This window comes from Artemia franciscana, chromosome 20, assembly GCF_032884065.1.
Source record: "Artemia franciscana chromosome 20, ASM3288406v1, whole genome shotgun sequence".
Lineage (NCBI taxonomy): Eukaryota > Metazoa > Arthropoda > Branchiopoda > Anostraca > Artemiidae > Artemia > Artemia franciscana.
The window spans coordinates 6190441-6209347 of NC_088882.1; the positions used below are offsets into that span (position 1 = coordinate 6190441).

The window sequence follows — 18907 nt, forward strand, 5'->3', positions numbered from 1 at the left end:
TCCTAAGATTTTATAGTAAAATGTATGGTAGAAAAACATGGAGTTTGGATTGGGGTAAAAAAAGGGCTACTGGTTTTAGGGGGCATATGCAAAAGGTGTAAGCAAACTTAAATAAATCCAATGAACAAGCTTTTTTTGGCAAAAACTAGTTGTCACATAGGAGACAAAACAGGAAGATAAGACACAGTTAGACACCTGAAAAGTTTAGAAAGATGAAAATAACGTTAATGTTATTTTCATTAAAAGTTTAACGAAAACGTTAACGTTAAGAGAAAAGACGTTTTTTAACGTTAGAGAAAAGAGAGGCATAAGCAATCTTTGTCGTTTTTCTCAAGATTTAGGATGACAAGCTTCATATTTTCTTTCGTTTAATTTCCAATGGGCTTTCACAGGTAAGCAAAATTTTCGGATCACAAGATAGAAATATTATCGAGTTGGAGGGATGTATCAGAATATATCTTAAGGGCCAGACAGTAACTTTTTTCAGTAACTTTTTTGAAATTTATGAGTAATTTATGAGAAGTTTTATGAGAATTTAGTAATTATGAGAAATTTATGAGTAACTTTTTTCAGCAGCTCGGTGGACAAAAGATAGCAGTACAAAAACAGTGCCCTTTGCGCAAGATTTTCAAAACTAAACATCATGGACACCAATAGTCAACTGCAGTTAATCTATAGTTGTATGACTGATCTCAACTTAGTTCTTTTGATTTTCCTACCAATGATTTCTGATTCTTTTATGCTTTTTTCTAGATTTACTGTGTTTTTTTCTGAATTTTTTTTCTTTTCTTTTAATTTCTGGAAGACAAAATCAAATCATATGAACCAAATGAATTGGGCACTATTGTAGCTGTTTACCAGGTTGAATATTTTTGACAGCCTTAGCTAATCATTTGGCCCATCTAAGTAATTTTAAATTTCTGATGAATTATATCCTTAATTTGATTTGTCTTTAATTAATTTAATTTGAATTTCATTATAATTCAAATAACCTTTATTTCATGCTTACCTGTATTTATAAATTTTGAACTCTTTTGGGGTTAAGTATGCAAAATTTCTTTGTTCTTTATTCTCCATAAGATATCCAAAGAATAGAACTTAAGAGGAAGTAAATAACTATCTACTATAGTCTTGGCTGTATTAAGGGGGGGGGGGGGGTAACAATTCAAAAACGATTAATCCATCAGAAGAATTTGGTTATGATCTGGATTAAAAAAAATCCCATTACATGCAGGTCCAATGCAGGGAACATAGGAAAACACCTACTTAAAAGTAGTATATGGATTTAATTTTTTTTTATTATTTTTCTTCTTTCTTTTATTTTCTTCTTTATGCTACTTTTAGTGCATATTATTTTGTACAGAGGGTTGAATAAATTCTTGACAATATTTGGATGCTAAAGGAGGTCTAATTTTATTTTTGAATTGAGCTTATAAACTACACTGGAAAAATTCTCAAAATAGGCCAAATTCCGAGTATGATTTCAAAACCCAAAATACCAAAATTCTGCATAAAAACTAATTTTTTAGGCCAATTTCTGAATTCAGAAGGGGAAACACACTCCAGCTTCCAATCTAAAGCTTTTTCATCATTGAGTACTGTAATGTTTTATGGAAACCTGAAAAAAAATTTCATGCTGCTTAATTTCTTTATCAATGAGCTGAAGGAAAATATAAATCTTTTTGTTGTTGGGCCGTATCCAGGGGGACTAGGGAGGTTTGAACCCTCCCCACCCCAGAAATGTTTGGCCGACTTGTAAAAACGTAACGAAATTGAATATAAAAAAAATTTGGTGTTAAAAAAAATGTACCCTCTCCCCCGTATAAATTCCTTTGTAGCCCCCCCCCTTCCAAAAAAGCGTGGATAGGGCCCTGTTTGGTTGGTTTTGGAATTATGCTGCATTATGAGACTCTGAATTGTTTTTTATTCCCCAACGTGATTTTTTTTTAAAACAATTCTCGTTTTTAGGAATAAAGTATCTAATGAACTGTCATTAAACCAATGAAAAAATAAAAGAAAAAAGGCAAGTGAGTCATATGATAGCCTAATGATAGCATAATAGAAAAAAAGAAAAAAAAAGAAATTTAGGTGAAAGCCATTAAGCAAAAAACATCTGGAAAGAAATAGGTTAAGAAGATATAGCTGAACTCTGAAGGTGTTGTTGTCCTTGGGAACCAGCAGATTGTTAGTTCGGCTTATTTGCTTATTTTTCCAAGTTTAAATCATTTTGCAGTCTTGAATGTTTTGCCTGCAAAAGGTGAGCATCTGGTGCATCTGGTGCTATCTGGTGCACTTTGTTTAAGTTTTTATATAGAAAAAGAAATGAATTTTTATTAAAATATATTTCTATATGTATCTTTTTTTATATTCACAGAAGAAGAAATGAAGCGGCTACAGCAAGAACTAAGCAAAGATCCGGGATATTCAATGGTAGGATTTTCATACGATGAAGCAAATGGAGGGATGCAAGGTGAAGTGAATGAAACATCTTCTGCTTCACCTGTTGAGGGGAGCCAAATATATCTGGATGACAGCTATATCCCACCTCCTGAGCTTGAAGTCCCGCCAGGGTTAGAAGTTGTAAGTTTTTTTTCTTCTGATTAAATGAGGTCAAATCATACCAGAAAATCTTCCCTCCCTCCTCCCTTCTGGTTTAATGGTTCTCCTGGAAAGTTCCAACTTTCCTCCTCGTGGAAAATTCCCCCCTCCCCCCAAAAGAAAGTACCCCAAACCATTTCTGTATAAATCCCAATAACAAATGTTATATGTGAATAATATGGGCAAATTAGTTAACTTATAGCCCTTTCCTGAGGCACCATAGGGGTTTATGTCATTGCCAAAAGTATAGTTATTGGGCATTTCAACTATGCTGATTTAAATGGCTATCTTAACATTTTGATCAGATGTCTTTGGGAAAAAAGGGTTATGGTAGGGGGGCTAGTTGCTCTCCAATCCTTTGGTCAATTATTTGATTGTCTCTTGGTGTTGATTTGATTTGTATTTATTTATAGCTTGTTTATTTATTTTTTTCTTATTATTACTCCATCTTAAGGGCGTTTCGCCCTCTTTTTGTGAAAAATGGATTATAAATAAATTGAATTGAAAAGGGACACTAGAACTTTTTATTTCCGTTTGAATAAGCTCTATCTCGATCTTCTAGGACCATTGATTTGATTTGATCGTCCCTGGAAAAATAAAACAACAAACACGCATCCGCGGTCTTTCTTCTTCCAAAAAGTGCCAAATTCCACATTTTTGAAGTAATAATAATTGAAAATAATAATTTTTCGGAGTTTGAACCATCTACAGCATGGTTCTCTGATATTCTGAACCTGATGGTGTGATTTCGTGAAGATCGCTTGACTTTTTTGGGATGTTCCCTCTTTTTTTTTAAATCAGAAAAAAGATTTCAGGCTCGTAGCCTTTGAATGGTTACATTGAACTTTGTAAACTTCCTATATTGGGAACCAGCATAAAAGCCAATTCTTTTGATATATCTATTGTTATCGAAAATTCCATTTTTATGGCACTTGGTATTTACCAAGTGACATATAGCAATCGTAATTTCTGTTGGTTGGTCTGTCGTTCTGTCAGTCCTGGTTTTGCTAGTTTGGGCACTTCTATATAAGCTAGGACGATGAAATTTGACAGGCGTATCAGGACCAAAGCAGATTAAATTACAAATAGTCGTTTTCCCGATTCCACCATCTGGGGGGGGGAGTGGGGGGACGGTTAATTCGGAAAAATTAGAACAAAATTAGGTATTTTTAACTTACAAATGGGTGATCGGATCTTAATGAAATTTGATATTTAGAAGGATATCGTGTCTCAGAGCTCTTAATTTAAATCCTGACCAGATCTGATGACATTGGGAAGTTGGAGGGGGAAACTTGAAATCTTGGAAAACGCTTAGAATGGAGAGATCGGGATGAAACTTGGTGGGAAGGATAAGCACATTTCCTAGATACGTTATTGACATAACCGGGCCAGATCCACTCTTTTTGGGGGAGTTGAGGGGGCTTTGCTAGTTTGGGCACTTCCAGATAAGCCAGGATGATGAAAGTTAGTAGGCGTGTCAGGGACCAGAATAGATTAAATTAGAAACAGTCTCTTCCCCGATTCAACCATCTGAGGGGGGGGAGGGGTGAGCGAACAAGATATTTGAGAAGAATTTCATTTGCTGATAAAACAAATGATTGTGTTTCTTAAGTATGGCTTGTGGTCTATGGGTATGATTCTCGCTTAGCTTGCGAGAGGTCTGAGGTTCGAACCCTACGTGAATAGATACGTGATCAATATAGCGATCGCCGAAAGTTGGCAGGCGTATCAGGGACCCGACCAGATTAAATTAGAAAAAGTCGCTTTCCGCTTTTACCATCTGGGGGGAATGGAAGGACGGTTACTTCGGAAAATTTAGAAAAAATGAGGTATTTTTAACTTACGAACGCATTATCGGTTTTTAATGAAATTTGATATTTAGAAGACCCTCGTGTCTCAGAGCTCTTTTTTCAAATTCCGACCGGATCCAGGGAGATTGGGGGGAGCTGGAGAGGGAAACCGGAAATCTTGGAAAACGCTTAGAGTTGAGAGATCGTAATGAAACTTGGTGGGAAGAAGCTCTTGGTTCTTCGTACTTTCGACCTCGTCACAAGTGCCATATGAGCTCTTGGCTCTTGTTTCGGGTTTTGGTTATTATTGAGCCAAGTTGCTCCTGCAATGCGCGTAAAGGACAGTTGTGTTAAATGAAGTCGTTGTATTATCTGAACGAAATTTTGGGGTAGAGATAGTGTCTTTGTTATGCCTTTCAGAAATTATGACCCTATTTCGTACCTTTGGGAAAGATAGGGAAGGGGTATTCATTCTTTTCATTGCAGATATTAATCAGAAAGAAAAGTCGGATCTGGAAAAATTGGTTGGGAAGTAAGAGACAGTGTCCTAATGGTGGGTTTTAGAATTTTCACTTGATCTTTCCTCTTTGGGGGGGGGGGAGAAAAGGAAGCAAGTGTGTTCCAAAGGATACCTATCAAATCTCAGTCAAAACTGGAGGGCATGGAGTAAGAGAATTTGCAATAGCTGAACCTTTCGAGGCTCATACCCAATAAAACCTCCGGAGGTTGAAGGGTTCAAATGATTATTGTCATCCCAACATCTTTTCTTCATTCTTTTTTTTTTCTCAGATTGTGAGCTTTTTTTAATTGACCTTAAATTACCTCTTAGGAAAAACGGGAATTTTTCACTCAATCTGTTCTTTTAGAGGGAATGGAGGGGGATAAAGTCTGTTACTGAGAATATCTATCAAATATCAAGCAAACTGGGGGGGGGGGGGGGCTAAAAATATTTGTCATAGTTTATCCTTTTGAGGCTCATATCTGGTCAGACCTCTGCAGGGCGATGTCTCCCAATAATTATTATCTCCCTAACATCTAGACTTCGTTCTTTGGTTTTTCTTTCTCGTCCTTTAGCTTCGTTTATTTGTGTTTCTTTTTTTTAATAAATATTTCCTCATTTAGCTACAAACCAAAGAAACTTAGTTTATTACTTAATTGACCCCTTGATTTATACCGAAGAAAGCATGTTTGTTTCGTTCGATTGTTAGCCCGAGGCTCATATCTGGTCAGACCTCTGCAGGGCGATGTCTCCCAATAATTATTATCTCCCTAACATCTAGACTTCGTTCTTTGGTTTTTCTTTCTCGTCCTTTAGCTTCGTTTATTTGTGTTTCTTTTTTTTAATAAATATTTCCTCATTTAGCTACAAACCAAAGAAACTTAGTTTATTACTTAATTGACCCCTTGATTTATACCGAAGAAAGCATGTTTGTTTCGTTCGATTGTTAGCCCGTTTAGAGTTCCTTGGTCGTTAGTTTTTACCTTTTTTTTTTTTTTTAATAAAATTTATATTATTTAAGGATCTTACTGGCGTTATTTACAGAACTGCTTCACATGTTGCCAACAAGGCCCGCTTGTTTTGGCTGTTCGAAAGTCCGTTCGGCAGTCCGTTCTTTTTTCATCATTTTAGTCCATTTCGACTAAACTTATCTAATTTAGCCACCAAAGTAAGTTCATCGCTATGTTCCGCGGGAGTGCTTTATTTAGTGCTAAACAAGGCCGGCTAGTTTTCGCTTATTTTTACACCTTTTGGCCATGAGACCTATCCTTATGGCCTTTTCGCTTATCCTTTTATTAGTTTTAGCCTTTTTTTCATAAAATTTATCTTATTTAGCCGCCAACAAAGAAGCTTAATGCTATTATTCAGAGGACTGCTTCATTTATTGCTAAACAGGGCCGGCAAATGGAAATTGTTTTAAAAACGAAGCAATCTGGCAACGTCCAATTTGGCTTTTTGAATTTTGATCATCCTCTGTATCCTTTTTATCAGCATGTTATCAAAATGGTTCAAGGCGGTAGCTATGAAACTCCAATTGAAGAAGAAATGGAAAAAGGTCAGTAGATGCTGTCTAGTTTTAGTACCCAATACCATTTAAAAGGAACGCCCTCAAATGCACTGAAAAGTAAAGTAAAAATCGTAGTGATAATTTTTAATGGAATTTTTTTTATATCGTAATAATAATTATCGTAATAACATATTGTATTAGTAATTTTTTGGCGGATTTTTTTTTTACTTTTTAGCTCATTTTTTGATAAAAGTGTAAATTTGGTTGCTATATTTATTAAAAATCGTAGTAATGATTTTTTGATGGATTTTTTTTACTTTTTAACTCATTTTTGATAAATGTGTAAATTTGGTTGGTATATTTATTAAAAATTGTAGTAATAATTTTTTGATGGAAATTTTTTACTTTTTAACTCATTTTTTGATAAAAGTGTAAATTTGTTTGCTATATTTTCTAAAAATGGTAGTAATAACTTTTTGATGGATTTTTTTTTACTTTCAACTCATTTTTGATAGAAGTGTAGATTTGTTTGCTATATTTTCTAAAAAATGGTAGTAATAATTTTTTGATGGAATTTTTTACTTTTTAACTAATTTTTTGATGAAAGTGTAAATTTGTTTGCTATATTTTCTAAAAAATCGTAGCAATAATTTTTCGTTGGATTTTTTTTACTTTTTAACTCATTTTTTGATGAAAGTGTAAATTTGTTTACTGTATTTACTAACAATTCATTTTTTCTTACTAACTATTTTTGCTTATAATACTTCGGTACGAGACAACGCCTTCCTATCTTTCAAAATAATCGTTATGTGAGAAAATGGCAATATGGCAATGGAAATCGATATGGCAAAATGGCAATGAAAAATCGATATGGCAATAGCCATATCGTTGGCTGTAAATATGTAGTTGATATCTGAAGGTTTGATCTTTGACTTAAACAAATAAAGTTCATTAAAAGTTTCTGTTCTGGAAATCATCAGATTATAGGAACAAAAAATAACTTTGACATTGATCGTCCTTTTTCGATCCGAACTAAGTTGGGTCCCCTGGTTCTAATTTTTAAGACATGGTATTTTTCAAGGTAGGGAATGTGTTTCTTTTTATTAGCCTTCATTTACGATTTAAATTTCAAGGACGTACCTCATTAATGTGTATTATTTATTTTATTATTCATTTGATTATAATTTTTTTTCATGTTGTTTTAATTTAGACTCTACATAGCAGTCAAACATATCAATCAACTTAAATAATGTTTGAACAAATGATTTATTTAAAGGGAAAGAAATATGTTTCCTTTACTTAATCCACAGGTTCGATTTCAAGGAGATATTTAATTGTTCGTGTTCTTTAATTTTATCATTGCATTAAGGGATGTGTCAAAAGGGTGGGAGGCTGTTTGGTTTACCCCCCTCCCCAGAATATTGACACAACTCATAAATTGGCCTTAAAAACGCAGGTAAAGCCCTTACCCCCTCCCCCCCACACACACACACAAACAAAAACTTTGGTGACGTCTGCCCCTATATGAGGAATATTTTAGATTTTGAACCTATCTGAAAAATTAAGTGAGATAAACCTTAAGATAAAGACTTTTCTGGCATGAAATAGCGTAGCGTAACCTCTATATACCGCCCTAATTTTACGATGAAAAACAACGTAGAATTTTTAAGGTACGAAAAATACACTTTTGTAAGACCTTTTTTAATGCCACTATTTCAGTAAACACTATTTTTAACATTTAGCGATATTTTTAACTTAAGCTGCTTTGATTTCGAATTACTCTCTACTGAACGAGTCCGACGTTAGCCAAATTTACGTTAGATTAGGATTTTATTTAACATTAGATTAGAGTTATCATCCTCTACATTGTTTTGTTTTGCTATTTTCTAACTGTCCTACGATTTAATATTTCAACGTGAGACAGCAATTTCCTACCGTTTGATAGCTGAGATTCACCTTTGTCCATCTACCAGTTTAAACTCTTGGAAATTGTTTTGTAATTTCTTTTAGATGTTTTTTGTATTTGTAAAATGTTATGTACTTTTCTTTTGGATTTTCTTTTAGGAGAATGCGAAAATATGTGAAGGTTGGAAAGTCCTTCTATTTCTTAAGGCCCACTCTCAAAGAAATTTTACTAATACCAAAATTTTGCCCGTTTCGAAACCCGGTATTAACTGATGCTATTCATCAGGTTTAACCATTCGCAATGGATAATTTAAACACTAAAATTAATCAATACCGTAATTATGCCATGCATTTTCTTTATTTCATATCTCATGTTGTCCCTGTCGTTTAAATGCTCCTGAGCTCTGAGGAACTCCAGTAGCCCTCCCTGTATTTACTTCTTTTTGTTCCACTTCTCTATTTATTTATTTGTTTGCAGTTTGTTTTTCTCTATCTGAGTAAGTTTCGGGACAAAGCCAATCAGAAAATTCTTTAAAAATATGTCGGTTTTTCCACTAACTAAATCTCGATATTAGTGAATCATTATGAACGAACCTTTAGGCAATAGATAGATTGACAGATAGATATATTTACAACAAGCAAATAACCGCATTCCTTCAATAACTGAAAATCCTAATCCCGGCAGAGGCTCCTTGGCTTTTATAGGGATCTCACAAAGGGATATTTTGATCATTCTCGGAAAAAGAAAACATTCAATTTTTTAGCCACTATCATTTAGTCTATCAATAAGTGAAAATGACATCATTTTTATACAATCCTCTAAAAGGCTTATGGTACCTTTGCCTCTCACTCTGACTATCTATCTTGGCTTTTTCTCCAATTAGCTATGGTCCTTAACGTTTTCATCACAGTCCACTCAGTGACTTAATAATGGCGCTGATTCACGAAAATATAGGGGCTCAAAGACTGTATTGGGGGGGGGGGGCAAAATCGACCAGTTAGCCTTGATAAAACAGAAAAATAGCTATGAAGTAGAAATAATAAGCTATTTTTCAAAGTCTAGGGGGACAATCACCCACCCCCCTGCCCTTCTCCTCCTCTAATTGGCTCCCCTGTGAATGAATAGATCCAAAAAATAGTATACTCAATGATACAAGTATCTTTTTTTCCTGTGCAATTTACAACATAAAATGTCGTTAAATCATGTTTCACAGAAAAAAAATCTTATTGAGTAGTCACTAAAGCAAAAAAACGAAAAATTTCAAAATGATTATAATAAAAAGAATAAAAAATAGGAATAACAATGTAACTTACTGATTAAAAAAATAGTAGACTATTGATTAGGCTTTGGAAAAACAAATTATAGAAAAAATCTGGAAAATACATCGTGCTTTAGAAAAGTAAGGGCGTGAGGCTGCTAGAGAAAGGTCACATGACATTTAAATTCAGCTTTTCATATTTCCTAGGTATTTCTAGCTTATTGTATAAATATGGAAAAAAAATTTTTTGCTTCACATCTACTTGTTTACCTTTATAAATAATTCTTTGTCCAAGAAGGCGAGGATTCGAATCCTAGTGTACCCAATTATAAAAAGAATAAAAAATAGGAATAACAATGAAACTTACTGATTAAAAAATTATCAGACTATTGGTTGAGCTTTGGAAAAACAAATAATAGAAGAAATAGAAAAAAAATCTGAAAAATATATTGTGCTTTAAAGAAGCGAGGGTGCGAGGCTGCTAGAGAAAGGTCACGTAACATTTAAATTCAGCTTTTCATATTTCCTAGCTATTTCAAGCTTACAGCTTAAATCTGGTAAAAAAAAATTCTTCACATTTACTTGTTTACCTGTATAAATAATCGTTTGTCCGAGAGGTTGAGGGTTCGAATCCTAGTGTACCCAATTTTTCGGTTTGGGACGAGGGTCAGTGGCCTGGCTCTGTGAGATCAGCTAGAGTCGACCCAGCTGTAAATGGGTACCTGGAAAAATCTGGGAAAGGTAAACAGGAAGTATGTGCAAAAGCACAGGATGGCTGGCCCTCATCCCCCCATTGCACTTCCTGGCTGAACGGCCTTGAGACGAAGATCAGCACCGCCGGTTTGGACCTTAAGGGTCTAGTGCCGCATCCTTTACCTTATTTTACCTGTATAAATAGTCTTTGGATTTCTTGATGATGAATTTAAACTTAAAAACTGATTACGGTGAATATTAGAGAATGATTCCTATTTGTTATTCCCTAGCTATCCTGAGTATTTCCACGGAAACGTCACAGAGTAAGTTTTTATTTTTAAGTTTAGTGTGTGAGTTTTATTAAAATTGATTCACAGTAAAGGCCATATTTTGCGCCATCGCTACAGACCTATTGCACCGTACCAACGATAGTGAAAATTAAACCAAATGGTTTTTATTGGTTCAGTGTAAGTTTTCACAACCGTATATATCTTAATAATTAAGAATTGTTATTTTGATGTCCTTGGTGCTTTAGGTATCATTATTTCATCATATTTAGTTCTGTTCTTGGGTATTAAGGTTTTGGGGGCAGTGGGTTAAAGTTTGTAAAAAGCTAATACTACAAATTAGGGTAAACAGTCGCTTTTCATCTGGTTTATCTATTCGAATTTGAGAATTGTGGTCCAGTTTTTGAAATCTAGTACGCCAATGCTGTTGAGAATAAGGATTCAGAATGCTAGTACTACTAACTTCGAAATTGAAATGGCTGAGAATGTGAGAGTGTTGAAGAAAGTGAGAATGACGTATTTCGTTTCAAAAATTACCGTGAGAATCATGTTCCATGTTCGCCACCCTGACTGGGTGAGTGGGACTGAGGAGACCGTAATTTAAACCATATTTATTTTCAGTCAAGGCCATACTTTAATCAGCGATCAGCTGATGCGTTATATTATGGCATTTAAAGTACAAAATTCTAATTGGTACTTTTAAGGGATATGTATGCTCTTCTTGTGTTTCTGGTCTGCGTTGAAGCTTCAGAGTTTCTTTACTTTGCTTCAGTTTTATATTTCGTTGCTTCTTGGTTTTTCCGTTCCGTTATCCTTTTGTTCCTTTGTCAAATTCCATTTTGCCTTTTTTTACATGTTTTACAATGTTTCTTTTTTTTACAATGTTTGAAATCTGAAAACAGTTTAAGATTAAACACCCTAGATTAAGTTAGAAAAATGGGATTAATTAATCAAAAGGGAATAATTAATTTTAAAAAAATATATGGAAAAACTTATAATTTACTGGTAATTTATCCCCAATAAAGTATCATTTAAAAAATAGATCCCCAAAATGAGATGTCTATTACTTCTGCCGCCTTCTTTTGCGTTTCCAGTAGAACATCTGTTGCGCCGTTAATCGTTAAACTTGCACCGTTTTTTTACACCGTTTAAATACACATATTTTTTTTACAGAAAATGTAGAAGATACTGACAATTTACCAGTCAAAAGTAGATCCCAGAGTTTCTTTACTTTGCTCCAGTTTTATATTTCGTTGCTTCTTGGTTTTTTCGTTCCGTTATCCTTTTTTCCTTTGTCAAATTGCAATTGGCCATTTTTTTTTTTTTACAGTGATTGAGATCTGAAACAGTTTAGGATTAAAGACCCTAGATCAAATTAGAAAAATGGGATTAATTAATCAAAAGGGATTGATTAATTTTTAAAAATATATAGAATTTGTTTTTAATTTACCAGTAATTTATCCCCAATTAAATATCACCTGAAAAATAGATCCCCAAAATAAGATGTCTATTGCTTCTGTCGCCCTCTTCTGCGTTTCTAGAAGATCATCCGTTGCACTGTTAACCGTTAAACTTGCACCTTTTTTGCTCCGTTTAAATATACATATTTTTTGACAGAAAATGTAGAAAATACTGACAATTTACCAGTCAAAAATAGATCCCCGAAATGAGATGTCGATTGCTTCTACCGCCCTCTTTTGGGTTTTCAGTAGAATACCGTTTACACCGTTAACCGTTAAATTTGCACCGCTTTTTTTACACCGTTTAACTTTACACATTTTCTACAAAAAAATGTAGGATATACTGACAATATACCAGTCAAAAATAGATTCTCAAAATGAGATTTCTATAGCTTCTGCCGCCTTATTTTACGTTTTCAATAGAATATCCGTTATACTATTTACACCGTTAAACGATAAACGAAACACTGTTAATTCGAAATAGCGTTCAATGGGCGTTCAAATAATTCAATGGGCGTTAATTCAATGGGCGTTCAAATAATTCAATGGGCGTTAATTCAATGGGCGTTCAAATAATTCAATGGGCGTTAATTCAATGGGCGTTCAAATAAATTATATAAATAACGTTGTGTAAAGATGCAGTGTCACTTTTCATTTTAGTATTCTCAGCAAAAAAGCCAATTATTTGCTTGATTAATTATTCCAATTTAATTTTATTGAGATTATTTATTAACCTTTAACGATGGATAATTAGTGTATTTACTTATCAAATTAGTTAATATTTGTTTAAATATGTATTTAAGCGATTTTCCACACCGCACTAGCCCAGTTTTCTCCTTTTTTCTTTCTTTTTTTCTGACGAGTTTAATGGGATGTTCCTTTTACATAAAATTCTACAAGGACAGCTCATAGTTGGGAGTTATTATTCTGATTTATTAAGTTAGTTAAATAAAACACTTAAAAAAGCACAACCAAGGGAAGAAGTGGTAGATTCAATAGAGGCCCAGGATATCTGAAAATCTGAAAATTTTGTAATATTCAGAAAAGAATGTGAAACTTTTGAGGCAGTTTCTTTATCCCACTCCTCCCCAAACAAAGCGTTCAGGCTAGGGCCTTCTCCATCTTGGGGACATTTCTGTTCATTTCTTTTTTATAGGACATGTGTTCTAAACGTAAATTTTAAGGACAAAAGTGGTGAATGCTGCAGTCAAACGGTAAAAAGCTGCAGCTTTTTTTAGCTGAAATTGCTTTTTTGAAAAGCTTTGAAAGCTTTTTTTAATTGCCTTTTTGAAAAGCTGAAGCTTTTTTTTAAAATTGCTGCAGCAATTTTTAGCTGAATTTGAATTCTAGCCTCATATTTGGATGGCACACTAGAGTTTTAATCCTAGGTCCTTTTGGGAGAAACACCCAAGTCTTTGTGTGCAAATCTTTCGGTTCGGGGTGGGAGTTAATGGTGTGGCTCAGTCACAGTGAGTCTGGGCGATTGACATCCATGTAACATCTGAATTTCAGATGTCAGGGGAGGTTGGAAATGCTCGGTTCTGCTACAAAAGCAAAAAAGAGATCTAGCCCCATATTCCACTGACATTCTAGTCCAGCGCCGCCATTTTTAATATAAATTTTTGTTTTTGTGACCTATTAAATTAATAAAATAAATGTGATTTGTTACCCTTGTCCTTACCTTCATCACTGGTTACATACCTTTCCTTATATGACAAGAGATAGATTTTGTGTGCAGAACTTTTATTAAATATTAACTCTTTCTTTAACTAAAAATGAACTTTTTGTCATTACTGCGTAGCTAGAAAATCTTTTCTTCACAAAAAATAACTAACTTGGAAATAAAATTCTGGCAGCATCCATGAGCTAGAATACAGGGCAAGCTGCGAATAGAGCCATCTTTAATCTACAAAACTTTAAAAAGCAGCCCTTTTCTACCTAAAAAACAGCTTGTTTGTCATCATTGCAGAACCAGAAAATATTGTCAGCAAAAATTAAATAAATTCAAATAAGGTTCTGAATTCAAATATGAGCTAAAACATACAGCAAACCAGGAGTAGAGCCATATTTTTGCTATTATTAATCTCTTAATCTTTTCTTTAGTTGAGCTCAAAGAGGAGGTGAAAGAAGAAGAAGAAGAAGAAAGTGATGAAGAGGATAATTATCTTCACCCTAGTCTTCTAAAAGGTGGCTTAGGACAAGCCGCAAACATTGAAACTAAGCCTACTGAACCGAAGCCGATTATTCCTCAAGTTAGTTTTTTCCCTCAACTACTACTACTACTAACACCGCTCTTCCTCCATCCCAATCTAATGAAAGCCCCTTTCTCTACACCCTCCAAAGAAGTTCCATTCATTCTTAGACCTTGATTAAATAAAAAAAAAAAAGTTTTTTTAACTGAAAGTAAGGAGCGACATTAAAACTTAAAACGACCAGAAATTACTTCGTATATGAAAGAGGCTGCTTCCTCATCAACGCCTCGCTCTTTACGCTAAAGTTTGACTCTTTCTCTCAATTCTTCTTTTTAAAAAAGTAAAAAACTTTAGCGTAAAGAGCGGGGCGTTGATGAGGAAGCAGCCTCTTTCATATACGAAGTAATTTCTGGTCGTTTTAAGTTTTAATGTCGCTCCTTACTTTCAGTTAAAAAAACTTGTTTTTTTTTATTTAATTTCTGGACGTTTTTGAATCAATGCATGTTTTGATTTTGGCTCTCCGCAGAGGAATAATTAAAACAAAATTTGCATTTTTTTTTTTGGCTAAATGGCTTTCTCATAATTTTGATCGAATGATTTTGAGAAAAAAAGAGCGGGGGAGGAAGCCTAGTTGCCCTCCGGTTTTTTGGTTAATTAAAAAGGCAACTAGAATTTTTGATTTTTTACGAATATTTTTATTAGTAAAAGATTTACGTAATTTATAAATTAGCTTAAGTAAAGAACTTTTGTATTCTCATATTTTTATTACATATATGAGGGGGTTCCCCCCTTGTCAGATCCTCGCTCTTTACATTAAAGCTTAAATTTTGTCCCAATTCATTAAGAATGACCCCAGAATCACAGAAGCTGTAGAATAAATAGTTGAAATTACTAAAAATACTTTAGCGTAAAGAGCGAGGTATTAGGAGGAGGTGAGCCCCTCAAATGGGTAATAATTTCTGTTTGTTTTAAGTTTTAATGCTGCTCCTTACTTCCAGCTGAAAGAACTTTTTCATATTTATTTTTTCATTTTTTTTTTAAATAATGCTAGTAAATCCTGCGCTCCCTTCATGGAGATTTTCTTCCGCCATGACAAACTATCGATGGAAAGTTCCCCCAGCATATCCCCCTCTTCTCAACCCCTCCCCCAACCAGAAAAATCCTCCTGAAAACGCCTGTACACTTCCCAATAACCATTACTATATGTAAGCACTGGTCAAAGTTTGTAACTTGTTGCCCCTCCCACGGGGACTGTGGGGGAGTAAGTCGTCCCCAAAGACATAGTTATAAGGTTTTTCGACTACGCTGAATAAAATGGATATCTCAGAATTTTGATTTGTTGACTTTGGTAAAATAATTAGCTTGGGAGGGGGCCTAGGTGCCCTCCAATTTTTTTGGTCACTTAAAAAGGGCACTAGAACTTTTCATTTCCGTTAAAATGAGCCCTCTTGCAACATTCTAGGACAACTGGGTCGATACGATCACCCCTGGGAAAAACAAAAAAAAACAAAAAAAAAAAAACAAATAAACACGCATCCGTGATCTGCCTTCTGGCAAAAAATACAAAATTCCACATTTTTGTAGATAGGAGCTTGAAACTTCTACAGTAGGGTTCTCTGATACGGTGAATCTGATGGTGTGATTTTCGTAAAGATTCTATGACTTCTAGGGGGCGTTTCCCCCTATTTTCTAAAATAACGCAAATTTTCTCAGGCTCGTAACTTTTGATGGGTAAGACTAAACTTGATGAAACTTATATATTTAAAATCAGCATTAAAATGCGATTCTTTTGATGTATGTATTGGCATCAAAATTCTATTTTTTAGAGTTTTGGTTACTATTGAGCCGGGTCGCTCCTTACTACAGTTCGTTACCACGAACTGTTTGATGATGATGAGGCGCCAAAACACGGGTTTGGAATTACTTGCGCTATTCTAAAAAGTATTTGCTGACGTTTTTGAAATGACGTTTATTGTCAAACTGAGCTCTGTCTGAGTAGTCTACGTTTCTGTAAAAACTACTGATTTTGAAACTACTAAAAAAAGTATTAGGGGACGCTTTTATAAAAAGTATTCGTATTTTGAAACTTCTAAATAAGTACTAGTGGAAGTTTTCAAAACAACGTTTACGGTCAAACTGAGCTTTGCCTGAAAAGTGTACGTTTTTATAAAAAGTACGTATTTTGAAACTACCAAGAAAGTATTAAAGGACGTTTTTGTAAAAAGCATTCGTATTTTGAAACTACTAAAAAAAAAGTATTATGGAACGTTTTTAAAACGCATTTATGTTCAAACTGTGCTTTGCCTGAACAGTGTACGTTTTTTATAAAAAGTACGTATTTTGAAACTTTTTAAAAAAAATATAAGGAGACGTTTTAAAACGACATTTGTGGTCAAACTGAGCTTTGCCTGAAAAGTGTACGTTTTTATAAAAAGTACGTATTTTGAAACTACCAAAAAAGTATTAAAGGACGTTTTTGTAAAAAGCATTCGTATTTTGAAACTACTAAAAAAAAAGTATTATGGAACGTTTTTAAAACGCATTTATGTTCAAACTGTGCTTTGCCTGAACAGTGTACGTTTTTTATAAAAAGAACGTATTTTGAAACTTTTAAAAAAAATATAAGGAGACGTTTTAAAACGACATTTGTGGTCAAACTGAGCTTTGCCTGAAAAGTGTACGTTTTTATAAAAAGTACGTATTTTGAAACTACCAAAAAAGTATTAAAGGACGTTTTTGTAAAAAGCATTCGTATTTTGAAACTACTAAAAAAAAGTATTATGGAACGTTTTTAAAACGCATTTATGTTCAAACTGTGCTTTGCCTGAACAGTGTACGTTTTTTATAAAAAGAACGTATTTTGAAACTTTTAAAAAAAATATAAGGAGACGTTTTAAAACGACATTTGTGGTCAAACTGAGCTTTGCCTGAAAAGTGTACGTTTTTATAAAAAGTAAAAAAAAAGAAACTTTAAAAAAAAAATAAGGAGACGTTTTAAAACGACATTTGTGGTTAAACTGAGCTTTGCCTGAAAAGTGTACGTTTTTATAAAAAGTACGTATTTTGAAACTACCAAAAAAGTATTAAAGGACGTTTTTGTAAAAAGCATTCGTATTTTGAAACTACTAAAAAAAAAGTATTATGGAACGTTTTTAAAACGCATTTATGTTCAAACTGTGCTTTGCCTGAACAGTGTACGTTTTTTATAAAAATTACGTATTTTGAAACTTTAAAAAAAAATATAAGCAGACGTTTTAAAACGACATTTGTGGTCAAACTGAGCTTTGCCTGAAAAGTGTACGTTTTTATAAAAAGTACGTATTTTGAAACTACCAAAAAAGTATTAAAGGACGTTTTTGTAAAAAGCATTCGTATTTTGAAACTACTAAAAAAAAAGTATTATGGAACGTTTTTAAAACGCATTTATGTTCAAACTGTGCTTTGCCTGAACAGTGTACGTTTTTTATAAAAAGTACGTATTTTGAAACTTTTAAAAAAAATATAAGGAGACGTTTTAAAACGACATTTGTGGTCAAACTGAGCTTTGCCTGAAAAGTGTACGTTTTTATAAAAAGTACGTATTTTGAAACTACCAAAAAAGTATTAAAGGACGTTTTTGTAAAAAGCATTCGTATTTTGAAACTACTAAAAAAAAAGTATTATGGAACGTTTTTAAAACGCATTTATGTTCAAACTGTGCTTTGCCTGAACAGTGTACGTTTTTTATAAAAAGTACGTATTTTGAAACTTTTAAAAAAATATATAAGGAGACGTTTTAAAACGACATTTGTGGTCAAACTGAGCTTTGCCTGAAAAGTGTACGTTTTTATAAAAAGTACGTATTTTGAAACTACCAAAAAAGTATTAAAGGACGTTTTTGTAAAAAGCATTCGTATTTTGAAACTACTAAAAAAAAAGTATTATGGAACGTTTTTAAAACGCATTTATGTTCAAACTGTGCTTTGCCTGAATAGTGTACGTTTTTTATAAAAAGTACGTATTTTGAAACTTTTAAAAAAAATATAAGGAGACGTTTTAAAACGACATTTGTGGTCAAACTGAGCTTTGCCTGAAAAGTGAACGTTTTTATAAAAAGTACGTATTTTGAAACTACCAAAAAAGTATTAAAGGACGTTTTTGTAAAAAGCATTCGTATTTTGAAACTACTAAAAAAAAGTATTATGGAACGTTTTTAAAACGCATTTATGTTCAAACTGTGCTTTGCCTGAATAGTGTACGTTTTTTATAAAAAGTACGTATTTTGAAACTTTAAAAAAAAATATAAGGAGACGTTTTAAAACGACATTTGTGGTCAAACTGAGCTTTGCCTGAAAAGTGTACGTTTTTATAAAAAGTACGTATTTTGAAACTACCAAAAAAGTATTAAAGGACGTTTTTGTAAAAAGCATTCGTATTTTGAAACTACTTAAAAAAAAGTATTATGGAACGTTTTTAAAACGCATTTATGTTCAAACTGTGCTTTGCCTGAACAGTGTACGTTTTTTATAAAAAGTACGTATTTTGAAACTTTTAAAAAAAATATAAGGAGACGTTTTAAAACGACATTTGTGGTCAAACTGAGCTTTGCCTGAAAAGTGAACGTTTTTATAGAAAGTACGTATTTTGAAACTACCAAAAAAGTATTAAAGGACGTTTTTGTAAAAAGCATTCGTATTTTGAAACTACTAAAAAAAAAGTATTATGGAACGTTTTTAAA

The 18907-nt window shown here is 33.3% G+C and overlaps 1 protein-coding gene across 3 annotated transcripts in view; it reads left to right on the top strand.

The window, feature by feature from the left end:
* The window catches only part of LOC136040364 (splicing factor, suppressor of white-apricot homolog), a 77943-nt gene that overhangs the window by 6414 nt on the left and 52622 nt on the right, over window positions 1–18907 (top strand). For 2 of the 3 annotated variants that reach the window (XM_065724618.1, XM_065724620.1), the window contains exons 3-6: window positions 2375–2580; window positions 6223–6442; window positions 10542–10574; window positions 14102–14250. In XM_065724618.1, coding sequence (XP_065580690.1) covers window positions 2375–2580; window positions 6223–6442; window positions 10542–10574; window positions 14102–14250 — 608 coding nt within the window. The remainder of the gene's footprint in view (window positions 1–2374; window positions 2581–6222; window positions 6443–10541; window positions 10575–14101; window positions 14251–18907) is intronic. The other variant, XM_065724619.1, reaches the window with a different exon arrangement.